Raw genomic sequence first — 14,294 nt, 5'->3', positions numbered from 1 at the left:
CGGCCCGGCCCCGGTGGCTCCGCCCGACGGGGCGGGAGTAAGGGGGGATCCTCCCCGCCGGGAACGAGGAGAGGGACAGACGGCAGGAGGTGGGGTCGTGCAGCCCCTACAGCTCGGAGCGCCAGGGGCTGTCCCCAGGGACGGAGGCTTTCTGTACTGCAATTTGCAGCCATCGCCCCTGATCCACCGCTGGGCCCCGCCGAGGAGCCTGGCTCCCTCTGCGCCTCCCTCCCACCGGCTGCCGGCACCCGCTGCCGCGCTCCCCCTTGGAGCTGAGCCGTCTCTCCCCCGCGCTGAGCGGTCCCAGCTCTCTCAGCACTCACCTCCCCACCCGTCGGACAGAAGCTCCAAGCCCTTAATCTACCTAGCGCCATGTACTGTGGCATTTTCCCCACCCAAAGTGTCTGGTCACCACTGCCACGTCCCAAGTCGCTTTTTGTGGGAGTCAGAGGGGTGCCTTCACCTTTAATAAACCTCAATTTATTTCCCCCTCTTATATTTTTCCAGTTGCTTTCCGACCCTCTGTGAGGTGGGTGCATTCTCAGCCCCCCAGCCCAGGATCTGCAGAGGTTGCTGGCCATGCCGTGAAGAGACACCTCCTGTGCTGGACTTTGTGTATAGCACTCCCCTAGCTCATACTACTTCTGCCAAAAGAGGCAAACCGTTCCCTTCTCTGCTCAACTCTCCCTTTATAAAACCATTATTGTATCTGCTTTCCATTGTCCTTTTCATTTTTCCAAGTCGTAATCCAAGGAAATCATTCCTCATATGGAAACTGTTCTATGACAGATTCTCTTTCTTGCTCATTCTGTGCTGTTGTGGTGCCGAGTCCTCTCCTGGATGGGGCCAGAGGACGTGACTCATGCTGCACTCAAGATGCAGGTGCCCCAGACATTTATGTAATGGTACTAAGTTGTTTTCTAGTTTGCTCTATCCTTAATTCCTCTGATACCCAATGTCCAGTTGCCTTTCTGCCCACTGAAAAGCAACTAATGTTGGTCATCTATTAAATAAAAACCCTTTCTGAGATGCCTAGACAGTATGATGCACAAAGGGCTAGGACTGCCTTTTTCCACAAGTACTACTGTAAATGTATCAGTAATTTTAGCTTTTTATCAACTATTTTTCATGCCATGCATACTTATGATTGTCACTTAACTTCGTCACTTTTTCACACCACTTACAGAAAATAATGAAGAGTTAAGGATCCTTGCAGCACCCCATGAGTGACTTTCCACATGAAATCTGGCCACTTTTTAATTTCTTTTTACCAGTTAACTTGGTTAATTTAACCTCCATGGACCTTTCCTTTCATCCCATGATGATTTAATTTCCTTAAGAAGCTTCAACCAAGGACCTCTGAAATGTCTTGCAGAAATGTAAGCAGGCTATATTCATCCAGGTCTCTTACCTATATGTTAAGTCCTTCAAAAATCTCACTGAAACAGACATTTCATTTAAAAAAAAAAAAAAAGTATCAATAATTCCATTACCTGTTTTGTTGCTTTGGCCACTTTCCGCTGGGTTTGTTGCTGTTTGTTTGTTTGTTTGTTTTTCTTTGATTTGGTTTGGTTTGTTTTTTTGAATGGTTTCAACAAGTTTTCACTGTGTGGGTGTCAGAGCTGCTTATTCCTCTGGCAAGTTTTAAAGGTTGATCATCCATTTGTTACCTTCCAAGTTTTTGGTGCTAGGACAGTTTCCAATTGCTCCTCAAGTTCATAATCCAAATTCTTCATACTTGAGGGCCTGTAGCACTCTGTGGGGAACATGCCTGCCCTGGTGACATTTGTTTTATGCTTTTGTTCATTTTGTTGCTTTCCTCTGTTCCCACTGGGGCTTCAGCTCAACCCAGATGCTGTCCTTCTACACAGGTGTTGGGCATGGCTGGCCATGGGGCTGCCTGCACCAGGCGAGCAATGGTAAACTGAGTGCTTTATGCTTTCTGCGATGCTTGACACTCTCTGTAGCAGGCTGTGTCACCTGGACAAGTAGTGGTGACATCCTCAGGCCCTTTGGAAGCTTTGTGCTTGTTTCATAGCTGAAATCCAGCTGACAAGTGTGCTAAATGAGATTAACTGTGCTGGAAGCTTCATACAAATAACTGGATTATTATCATTGTAATCACTTTGGCTGGCTATTTTCTCTGGTCAAAAGATATTTATGATTCTGTTTCTAAAAAGTCAGACACATTAGCTACTCTAAAAAGAATGTACCAAATAATTTCCTTTATTATCAGTGTATGTTTAAATGAAAGGCTTTAATTTTGTATTTATACAGAGAACAAACATTCAGCACAGACAGAGTGTTTTTACACAGAACAGGAGAACTCAATTTTAATGTTTACAAAACAGAAAGATGAAAGAACTTAGAGTTTTTTTTCAGCTCAAAGGGAAGATTTAGAGAAGAAGTCTGAAAGTGTTTATTACTATGGTTTAACTCCTATTTGGGCTCAGTCCTGCAGTTCTACCTCACGTGTGTGCTTTTAAATGACCAGGGGTGAAAAAAAGAATTGATAAATAACTAAGAAATATCAAAGAAACTTCAACATATTGGTTGATTGGACATCAATCCAGGATACCATTAAGCTATAATAGCAGTGATTTGCAGTAATGTTTCCTACATTTCAACACACTTCAGAATACAGAAATGGAAAAAAAAAAAAAAAATTAAAACCCCAGCAACTTGAATTTACATTCAAAATCAAATTTGGATAAACAGTTTCATAGATGTTTTTGTTCTGGAGTTCCTCTGCAAGAGCTGAAGCTGATGTGAGCAAGCAAGAATGAGCAATTGTAATGTAATTAAACATGTAATTAAAAATTATCTATAAACATTCAAGTATCACTAAACATGGCCTGATTCTGCTTGTCTGCCTCGCAAAGCACAACCATCAGCATCCTGATGGCTTCATCACAGAGTTGGAGTGAGGTGCTACTTGGTGCAAAGAAGAGGTACAGAATCAGGACCACAACGAGCAGCAATTACAAAGTCAACTAATTTCCTCAGGCGTAGACTTTTAAAGGGATTTAAAAAAACTGTTAGAAACTGACAGCAGAGGCATTGCTAAATTCCATCAAATGCTAAAATATATTGGTAGGTCCCTAAGTGCCTTTAAAAATCTGTCCCTGGTGCAAAATTTCCTCATTAAATAGGGAGAAAAAAATGAGAATTGTTTAGATGTCAGTGAATTAATTGAGCCAGACTTTGGGAAACAGCAGGGACTTACAGAGCAACCCCTGCTCTTTCAGAAGCCTGCAGGCTTAAAGCAGTCCCTGGTGGAATTTATTCCCTAGTGTAAACCCTGAGTTGGTGCACAGAGCATGCGGATGCCATGCCGCCCACTCCTTACCCCTGTGGAAATCCTCTGCAGACGGTGTGGATGCCAAGACATGTGCTGCTCTGCTCTGCTGCCAAATTTGATCTCGGGCAAAACTCAGCTGAACTCCAGAGAAGCGGAAATGGTGATGGGTGGTACGTCACTCTCGGAGCTGAACCCTACAGCTCACGTTCACTCTTGTGGGCGCTGGCTGCAGGGTTGGACTATCAACATACGTCTTGCTCCGGTTTTATTGGCAGTATGTCATGAAATCTGGTGGGGCTCCGTGAACGATGGGGAAAGCAGGGGTTTACAGGGAATCTGTTAGAAGTGCACTTTTGTCATCCAGAGCCGTGTAATGGATCCTGCTTCCTTGGCGAGTGACAAGGCAGAAGAAGACCAGTGCTGTTGACAGCAGAACAAGTCCAATGCAAAAAAAGGCTGCGAATATTAGGCTGGCTTCTCCAGGACTCAAAGGTTTACCAAAAAAATTGTCCCATTTGTTGTCATTATCTGTTAAAAGAGAAGTAGCTCATAAGAGATCTGCACATGAATCTGAAGAATCTTTAGGGACATTTTAAAAAATCCTCACCCTTTGCAGTGGTTCTATTTTTTGCGGTAGATGTCTCATATGCTCCAGTTGTGAATTCTCCTGAAGGAGTTTTCCGCTCTGTGCAGAGACACAAAAAGCACAGTTAAGTTGGAAGCCTTAATAAAGACCTCTTTTACCTTGTTGTTCTGAACAGAAATCATTATTAGATCAGCACAGGTGTTGCTCTGGGCAGCTCTGTGGGTAACATCCCCCTTCTTTGTAGGCATCTCTGTTACTTTGCAACTCACTGTAGCAATAGGACAAGGGGTAACAGTTTTCAACTAAAGGAGGGTAGATTTTAATTGGGCATAAGGAGGATATTCTGTATGATGAGGATGGTGAGGCACACACAGGATGCCCAGAGAAGTTGTGAATGCTCCATCGTTGGAAGCGTTCAAGTTCAGGTTGAATGGGCTTTGAGCAACCTGATCTAATGGAAGAAAAGCATCTGTCATTCGATGAAAGGCTGAGACACCTGGGGCTATTTAGCCTGGAGAAGAAAAGGCTGAGGATTTGTAAGTATGTTTGTAAGTATCAATGTTTGTAAGTATCTGAAGGCTTGGTGTCAAGAGGGTGGGGCAGATCTCTTTTCAGTGGTGCCCAGTGGTAGGACAGGGGGCAACAGGCACAAACAGAACACAGGAAGTTTCACCTGAACGTAAGGAAAACCTTCTTTACTTTGAGGGTGACTTTGAGGGTGCCCTGGAGCAGGCTGCCCAGAGAGATTGTGGAATATTCTTCTCTGGAGGTTTTCAAGACCTGCCTGGACACATTTCTGTGCAACCTGCTCTAGGTGAACCTGCTTCAACAGGGGGCTTGGACTGAATGCTCTCCAGAGGTCCCTTCTAACCCCTGCTATTCTGTGATTCTGTGTGATTCTGTGTGATTCTGTGAAGATGTCCTTGCTCTACACAGTGGGGTCGAACTAGATGATCTTTGAAGGACCTTTCTAGCCCAAACCATTCTATGATTTGTTCTGCCTTTGCTTTTCATTTGAAGTTTCACAGCCCACATCAGTATATGGTATAAAATAAATTCACCTTATCCAGGGAAGGAGTGTTTTGGCTACACTGGGCTTTACATTTGTCTTCCTGGTACTACAGGTTTACAGTCATGAGGTGTGCTTGCTGGCACTGTTGCAACCTCTGTAGAGTGTAGCAAGCACAGTGGGGACCCAAGCAGGAGATGCTGGATCCAGATGTTTAGTGAAATTATGTGATGTTGACAGGTTTACAAAGCACTTTTGCCTTCACTCACAAGTGGTGGAAGGGACCAGCATCATTGAAAAAGTTTTCCAAATTCTTAGTCAAAGGATCACCTATTTCTTGGACAGGATGAACAACCATTTTCTGGAGCATCTTCTGGCTCAGCTGGTCTCTGCCCATGCAGGAAGGAGTTTGAATAACTCTGTGAGACAGCAAGGATTGCAGGGAGGACCCAGCACCATGCTGGTCTGCAGGCACTCCCACACACACCAGCAAGGTGAAAAATAGCTTTGTAGTTGTTTTCTGCGCCACCTGCAGATGACCAATGGTCTGCAGGCTGCCACTGTCAGAGAAGGGCTCTTGTGAAGCACCAACTGTTTTTAAGTTGCAGAGTGCAACAAAGGTTACTGTCTTGGCCGTGTCCTTAGGGGTGTTTGTCCTGTCCCTAGAAAATGCTGCCTGGCCAGGGCAGTTATGTGCAGGTGCATCCCACCAGCGTGCAGGATGCAGCAGTGACATTAGCTCTCTTCCTTTCCTCCCCACCCTCCATTTGATCTGTTGTGATACCACCTCCGAGTCCTAGGACATGTTTCTGATACTGCACCTGATTTATTGATGGTGTAGGTCGTCTCCATGCCAGCATGGATGTGATCAGCTACATGGCAGTGCAGAAGCCACGTTCCAGGGTTTTCTGCTGTGAGTTCAACTGTCTGGAAAGTCCCAGGGAAAAGGTCATATACATCTCCTCTGTGGTCCTTATCTGTCTGTGGCAAGACAAAACCAGCATCGTGAAAGTCGTGCCTCAAAAATCCCCCATGGGCACTAAAATATTCCATTTTAATAATTAGATAAATTAGACTTTCAACTCTTCAAGGCAGATAAAATGCTTCTTATAAATTTCCACTGAATCTTATCCAGGGAAACTGAGGTCTGTGGACATGTCTCATTTATTCAATCAATTAATTAACAACAGGAGACCTCTCCTGAGGACTTCAAATGCTGGTTTGCACGTGTTTAATTAAAAGACAGACTTTTTAGATAATGCTTCCAGTGGCAAGCTCTCAAAGGATACTCTAAGTAGGCATAATTATCTCTGATTTCCTCCCTGTATCTTCCTTATACCCATGGGTAAATATGTATTTTAACCCATCAAACCACATCTTCTAATAGTGAAATTTATTTGTGTTTCATAACAGGCTCAGAGCAACAGAAAATTTGCAAGGACCGTATTCATTTCCTTCAGATGCAAAACTTCCATTGACCTCAGCATCAGCCTGAGGCTCTGTGCCCAAACTACAAAACCAGGCTAGAACCTGGACTTTTTTTTTTTTTTTTTTTTTTCCCAGAAATTTCCCATCATGCTATAAATATTTTACTTTAATTAATTTTACCAACCTTGAAGATGAAGGTCTGTGCATGGAAGTGAACCGTGTGTATATCCACTTCATTGCCCATTCCTATCAAATACCAGTTTGTCCTATCACCTTCATTCATCGTGAGACTCAGGAGACTGTTATAAATCTTCCCATTGATTGCTGGAAGAATGACAAAATAGGCCTGATTAATAACTGGCCGTGGTACAGGTGATAACCTCCACTCAGACACCCTTTCATACTTTCTGGGGAGAAGGGTGCCCAGGCAGAGGGAGGACAGGCACATATGGCCAGGCGAGGGCTCTCCGTAGTGACCACTGCCATCGCAGGGAGACAGTCACATTTTTGTTTCACTTTCCAAATCATCTAAGCACAGAGCAGCGACCATTCCCCTGTCCTGAAAAGCATTGGATAGGTTTATTACTGGCTGAGATCTAGCTCCTGAGCAAACAGGTTTAGTTCCAAGAAGCTACATGGAAAAATAGGAAGTAGAGTCATTGCCTGAAGTGGGCACCATGTGTAGAAAGAGAAGTTAGCTTTGCCAGAGCCATTCCTGCCCCTATCCACTCTGTTCTGCCTGGCTCCTGGGCTGGTTGTTACTATAGGCACAGTTTTCAAACATCACCCTTATGCTCCTACAGAACAAGTCTGCAACAAACACAGCTCCCAAACAACAAGGGAAGTCTGACAGGGCAGCTGCTTCCAAAGAATGTTAAACTGTCTTGTTAGAAAAATATCTTGGCTGGGTCTCATGAAATTTGTTTCCAGAGATGCAGTTTGTGAAGTTGTCGTGTTGTTGAGTAATTGCAGACCAAGTCCAATGTCTTCCTAAAAGGGCTGTAAAAAATAAACCTCTGTCCTCTTGGCTGCTGCCACCGAGTCCTACATACCATGCTTGCTGTTGCCTTCTACGAAGTTCTTAGTGGAATTAAAATCATCAGGATTCTCATGAAGGTATGTTTCGATATTTTGTTTCAAATACCAGGATTGATTTTCATCAAACACCATAAACAGAAGAGTAAATTCACGATCAATGTCTTTCCTTAGACCTCTTTCATCTAGAACTCCTTTTCTGCAGACTACAAGAGGTCCAATCAGACCACTGTATGTATCCTGAAATAAAATTAATATATGTATTACAGATTTTCAGTTCATTCAGTTATGAAACAGATACAGATTAAATAAAGATTAAATTATATTTTCCTATCAGATGAGAAAAAACAGTTACTCTGTCTGATTAGAGATATCTTTCCCTGCGTGTCCCTGTGTTAATGTACCCAAGCAATGACTTGCCTTGACCCAGCATCCCTTCAGCTATTAAGGAGGGAATCACATTACCATGGTGTATCCCCAGGGATGTCTGTATATTAAATTACCCAGGCATGTGCAACTGCTATCAAAGAGGACAAGGCATCTAGCTCTGTGAATGTTCCTCTAACCCATGATTCTTGCATAAATGTAAAGCAGGATCCTTTCAGAAACATTATGGAAGGCAGGATGCCTTATCCAAAGTGATGTCATCTTTAATGACCATTTTTTATTTACCTTTACAAAATTAACTGTTGAATAATAAACCCAAGTGATACAATTTGGGTCTGTTTTACCAGGGCCGGATCGTTCTGGAACATTCCACCTGTAGGTGTTTATTTCCCCTGAAACAGAGAGAACAATTTTACCAAGAGCAGCTGGGTGTTAGAGGCTTTAAATAACATGAAACTGAGACCTGCTACCATCCTCATAAAAAAATGATCTGCATCAAAACTATCTGTGGAAGCATGCAGCAATAGGATATGGATATGGTTCTGCTTTTCAGGAGGTCGATGAAGTTCCAGTGGTGTAAATGAAGGCAGATAGCCCCAGAAAAGGAGATCTGCAAATGATGCTGGTAGCAGTGACATTCTACAGAGTGAAGTTTGGAGATAGGACTCTTCAGCTTTCTCCCTGGGTAAAACTTAGAGCAGATCAATGATCTTGGATGTCAACATTTAAGGTCAGTTGAAGATGTTGGAAGCCAAGCTCTAGAGAATGTTCCTTGGCCTTTCTCAGTTGAAAAGGGCACAAAGATGTGGCAGTTGCCACTGGAATTTTGCAGGTGGTGCTGCAGCAGTGTATCAGCTCTGGGCCAGGAGAGAAGAGCTGAATACATACCAACCTGCTGACTGGAAACAACAGAGGGGGCCTTTCCTCTTCCAGCTAAGACCCTGCACCCCAGCAGTCACTGAAGAGCCCCTGTCCCTTCCCAAAAGCCATCACCTCTGCCATGTTCTCCCTGAGCAGAGATACCCTGACCCCTGATTTAAAAAAAACAGAACAATCTGATGCTGAAATTATCTGTTTGGGTGAGGATCAGTTCTCTGCACATCTATGTTCAGATTACCTGACTGTGTTGTGTTTTCATGTCTTTTTTTTTTTTTTTTTTTTTCTTTTCTGGCACTGCAGGGAAGGGTAGGAGGCCACAATGTGGTTAACACCTTGCCCTTTTAAGTGGTGGAGAAGTGTTGAACCAGGCACTCTCTGGCCCAAAACTCTTCCCTGGTCACAAAGGAGAGTATTCAAGCTTAAATGGTTGTGAAGTGACTGAACTAGTTGTACCATTGAGCCACTGCACCATTCTGATGGATCACACAATAGTGGGTTTCACTGCACAGCAATAACTACAAAAAAAGAAACAGTGACTGTCAAGTGTCACACTGTATGAGGTGAGTCTCACTTAAATGTTGCAATTTAATCTCACAGGACAAGCACCTTCTGTTCATTACAGCATGGGTTTACACACTTCAGCAGAGATCAGAAGGGCTTTCAAGACACATCCTTACAGTAAAAGGACAGAAAACACTAACAAGACCACTCAGTCTCAGAAGCATTCATGCCATGGAGACATACACCAGAGAAGACTTTATCATCCACCTGTATCTAACTTCCGTGTCATTGCCCCTTTTCAGGGGACATAATGTGAGAAGACAGCCTGGCCGTAGTCCTTCACCACTTCCTTGCTTTTTTACTCCTCACTTCAGGAAATTCAGAGGCTGTAGATGGCAAAAACTCCACTGTACCTAAAACCTGAGACACTTCAGATAGCATCAAAGACCTGTCTTTGAAGTGCCAATGAAGCATAACCTCTGAACATGCTGATAAACAAGAAGGAAATGGATGTTTCCTCCATATTTGCTGCTGGGAAATGGAGGAATGAACAAGGAGAGGACAAAGCTGAGGCAGCTGAGAGCTGTTTTGGTTCAGGCTGCTGTGTATCTGCTCTCTGCATCTCTTTCCGTGTCATCCACAGTCTTTTGAGGAGCTGGGAGTGCTCTTGGGAGCAAAGCCTAGCAAGACATAAGTCTTACTGATGACTGGTTTGGGATTTAGTAGAACTAGATGGGGTCTGGGAAGCTTGGGGTGAGCAGCCCAGCGTAGATGAGGAAGTCAGACAGTGAGGATTTCTAGATGATGGTGGTGGGGACTGTGCCCAGGATTTACTCTTGTTTTGAGACACTTGTTTTCCATGTTAATGTCTGCTTCCAAACTCCTAAGGAAAAGGCTGTCCTTAGATCTTGGTGAAGACCCCTTCCTTTCCTTTGGCTTACTGTCAAATGCACACATCTTCCCTCCTCTAACTCACCCCAAGCCTGCTCCCGTGTGGACACAGGAGACATGACAGTAGTGTTTCCAGTGTTACATACCTTGACTGTCAACAAAACAGCATCAACATCATGGAGCACATAACAAAACAAGGCAACCATACAAGTCAGCTCCTCTCCTTTTTTTTTTTTTTTTTTTTTTTTAATATATATTAACCTCAGGTACTCATTTGTCAAATTCCAGCAAGCCAGATGTTGGCTCACATTTGGCCAGGAATTTCTGTGTGACTGCACTGTATGGATACAGCTATTTTCAGGAAAAGACATTCAGCTTGTAGAGGCTCAGTACATTAGATTTTTTTTTTTCATTTAGCTTTGCGCTGAATCTCACAAATACTGTGAAAAAAATTACATGGGTGATGGAAAGTAAAGGTATGTGCATTTTGGATTGACTATAATGCCTGGGTTTGAGTCTGACTTCCTACTAAAATATAAAAACTAACAGAAAAATTTAAGTACAGCTACATTTTGCATTTTATGCATCAGCTCTGAAAGCAAATCTCATTTCTGTATAGATTAAGAGAGGCAGAGTTAATATTGCCAACTACAACTCTACCACTGAGCTTCTCAGTCTTTAGAACATTGTTAAAGTGTCAGTCTGAAGCCAAATGCAATGCTGGCTTACACTTCTGTTGCTATGATTCTGGGCCTGTTTCTGCCTTTTTTGGAGGTTGTCCAGTGATATTACCTTGCTGTTTCTACCCTGATAGGAACAAAGGTTCATTCCCTGCCCAAACATGCTCACTTGGTCAAGAACCTGCATGTGGAACAACAAAGAATCCTATCTGAATGAACTTTGAGCTTATTATGCCTGGAAAAGCATATAGGTATGTGTCAGCTTGAAAAAGGGATTATCATTCATGTGTTAAAATGCTTTTATATATAGCCTTAGTAGCTCAAATTAAAAAAAAAAAAAAAAAAAAGAAGAGTCTTACCAGGGAGGGTAATCGGTGTCTCAGGTTGTTCTTCGCAACCCACTTCTTCTATACCATGTGCACTTATTGAGTAAGGCCTGCTGGCTTTGTTCTTAAACATGATCAGTACAGAGTCACCAACTTCAGCGTGGAGTAATGGCCCTAAATTGAACCAGAAGATGCTGGTGATTAATGCTGGTTTTCTGGGTTTTCTGAATTTAGCCCACTTTCAATAGCCTGGCCTAGGAAAGGGGCCGAGGTCTTTCTCAAACCCTTGTTCTCTTCTCTTCTCTTCTTTCAGCAAAGCTATCAAATCTGGTTTGTTAGCTGATGAGAACTCCATATATATAAATAATCTTTTTTTCTTTTCAGTCAATGAGAAGAATTGTTCACTCTGGAGACAGGTCTTTGGACAGTTTGTTTTTAAAGAAAAATTTCGAAAGAACTGTCATTTTGGCATCTTCCCTGTTAGTACTCACTAGAAAGCTCCTTATTCATGTTTGAGTGTGAGTTCTTTAGTTTCATTCTAAAAATGAATGAATGATATTGAGTGAAAGTATCTTTACACTCAGCAATTACTCAAATTGAGTGTAAAATCACTGATCACCTGGAAAAGGTATCGGTGTTCCTTGTTTTCTGTTTAAAGAAAGCTTCAAAAATTCCTAGATTTTGGAAAGCAATCCTCTGACTTATTAGGCTCAGGCTGTGAGCCATGAGAGCTACTTGCCTAGGATTTCCAAGTGTTCCTGCTCCTCTGTCCTCACTTTGCGCTGCGTAAAGTTGCTGCTCGTGTACTCCCTGTAAACCACCTTCTTGTATTTTGAACCAATCAGATCTTCTGCTTGGCTTAGGAAAACATGCCCATAGCTACAAAATAAAAAGACAAAAATTAAAAGAACTAAACCTCACATATATAAATGCTAGTAACTGTTGTGTTATTCACAACAGATGTGCTAACAATATACAGCTTGGTCCAATGTGCTGATTGGTGTGAAGCCCTGGGTGCTACCAGAGATTTTAAACACCAAACAATAACAGTGATAATCCTCACTAACTGCACACTCTTTTCAAAGAGGTAAATCTCAGGATATGTTGCACTGGCCACAAACTTTTGGGAATAGAAATCCTTCACCAGAGCTGTCAGAGCAGAGGTGAAGTTTAAGCTAAGAATGGGTTTAGCCAATCTCCAGCTGCATCCCCTGCTCCAATAAACGATACTGCCTGTCCCTGCAAACCAGAATCCTCTTATCACAATGGCTACTTCCACTATCTTGGCTATTAGTCAGCTACAGGAACACAATAACTGAAGCCTGACCTTCTGAAAGCAAATGCCATCATCTGAGATAAGAGGGGGCTGTTTTACCCTGCCCTCCTGCTGCTGTGTACTGCACAAGGCTGAATACATTTCCAGCATGAAGATAGAGTGAGAAATGTCTTTTTCTTTCTGCATCTGGCAGAGGATGCTTTTTTCTTTTGTCCCCTACAGATCTGGGCAGTCACGCACAGCTCATTGCTTCTCCTGTGGAGTCCCAGAAGGCTGTCTGGCCAGCAGAGGACACTCGTGTACCAGCTGCCCAGGAGAGTGCTCACCCTCTTCTGAGATCAGCTCTGTCTCCTGGCGGCTCATCTCCAAGGTGCCCCTGGCAGGGGAGTTGTGAGGTTGGCTCACAATGTACTAAATAAAAGCAAAAAATGCCCTAGGAATACTGCTTACTGTAGTAATAAACCGTGTGTGCCACAGCAGCCTTTGACAATACTGGAGATAATATTTTCTTTAAACACTCTTCATCCATCACTACTCGTCAGGTATATTTTCTACTGACTCCACCATACTCTTCCTCTTTACAGGATGCCACTTTTCTAAGGTTTATTTTTAAAATATGCTCCTTGTTTCCTTTCATTTTCACTAAAGCAGTCTCGGAGATCTCCCTATGTGATATCATCTGGAACATGTATCTTCTGCACATGCTTTTTATTCCTCAGCAACAGTGCAGTGTAGACCTGCAGTGGAGCAGGCTCAGCTCCTCCCTAATGCACCTGCACTGCTTGCGTGGGTCATAGCTAGGACACATACCTAGGTTTCTTCTCTGTGAAAACCAGAGCGCTGGGATGGGCTGACTGGGGAGGGTGAGGAAGGGAGAAGAGAGGGCTGGGGGGGCATCGTTGTAGGGTTGAGCCATGGTTGGAACTCACACATGGATTTAGGAAGTTGGAAGCCTTCATGGGCTCAACAGCATTACACGACACTACGAGATGAAAACAGTTAAAAATGCTGCCTATAATCTAGTCTAGTCTGAGAGGCTGTCACTTTATAAATACATTTTCTCTTGTTTTGTTCAGCAAAGACTGCATCCTAAGAAGTATGAGACAGGCTTCATGAAAGGATGCTTCAAAATTTCCCCTCTACTATGAGTGTGCCCCATGCCAATAAATGTTTTTTTCCTTTGGATACCTTTCCTCGAAGCTGCTGTTGTAAATCTTCGGTGCTGAGCTCTTATTTGAGGCATAGTCCCACTCCAGCTCCTCTGCAGCAATGTAGTAGAGCCTCATGGCTCCGTGCTGCTGCTGGGCTCGGGTGGTATTACGGCAGCTGCTGACCTTGTAGAGATGTTTCATCCCACCAGCAAAGTGATCAAAAGTCCTGCAAACCACTTTGAATGTGCCTGGACAGGAAAGTGTATGAGATTTAGACAATTTTAAAAACTTTTAAAAGCAGCTTGGCAAATTAGGTCCTGTGCCTTGTACGTCACTGCTCTGTCCTCAGACAAACCTAATGTGTGATACTGTGTGGAAAGTCAAGTGAGGGGATGCTTACGTATAATCATAGAATTGTTTTGGTTGGAAAAGACCTTTAAGATCATCAACTCAACTGTAAACTCAGCACTGCCAAGTCCACCACTAAACCAGATTCCTCAGCACCTCATCAAGTCTTTTAAATCCCTCCAGGGGTGGGGACTCCACCACTTTCCTGGGCAGCCTGTATTTTACAACCCTTTCAGTGAAGAAATTTTTCCTAATATCCAACCTAAACATCCTTTGGTGCAACTTGAGGCCATTTCCTCTTGTCCTGTCTCTTGCTGTTTGGGAGAACAGACCGATCCCTGCCCTGTTACAACCTTCTTTCAGGTAGTTGTAGAGAATGAGAAGGTCTCCCCTGAGCCTTCTTTCTCCAGGCTAAACAACACCAGTTCCCTCAGCCAATCCTCAGAAGACTTGTGCTCTACATCCTTCATCAGCTTTGTTACCGTTCTTTGGACAC

At 43.3% G+C, this 14,294-nt stretch overlaps 1 protein-coding gene across 1 annotated transcript in view; it reads right to left on the bottom strand.

The window, feature by feature from the left end:
- Nucleotides 1–3,626: 3,626 nt before the first annotated feature.
- Nucleotides 3,627–14,294, bottom strand: part of HEPHL1 (hephaestin-like 1) — a 32,748-nt gene continuing 22,080 nt past the window's right edge. The window contains exons 12-20 of the mRNA XM_008945230.1: nt 13,488–13,698; nt 11,763–11,902; nt 11,057–11,197; nt 8,032–8,138; nt 7,377–7,599; nt 6,509–6,648; nt 5,718–5,877; nt 3,909–3,986; nt 3,627–3,829 (exon numbers count right to left, since the gene is read on the bottom strand). Coding sequence (XP_008943478.1) covers nt 3,627–3,829; nt 3,909–3,986; nt 5,718–5,877; nt 6,509–6,648; nt 7,377–7,599; nt 8,032–8,138; nt 11,057–11,197; nt 11,763–11,902; nt 13,488–13,698 — 1,403 coding nt within the window. The remainder of the gene's footprint in view (nt 3,830–3,908; nt 3,987–5,717; nt 5,878–6,508; nt 6,649–7,376; nt 7,600–8,031; nt 8,139–11,056; nt 11,198–11,762; nt 11,903–13,487; nt 13,699–14,294) is intronic.

This window comes from Merops nubicus, unplaced genomic scaffold (assembly GCF_000691845.1).
Source record: "Merops nubicus isolate BGI_N331 unplaced genomic scaffold, ASM69184v1 scaffold19638, whole genome shotgun sequence".
NCBI lineage: Eukaryota > Metazoa > Chordata > Aves > Coraciiformes > Meropidae > Merops > Merops nubicus.
The sequence above is the reverse complement of the archived record's forward strand: the minus strand, read 5'-3'. Positions and strand labels throughout refer to the sequence as shown.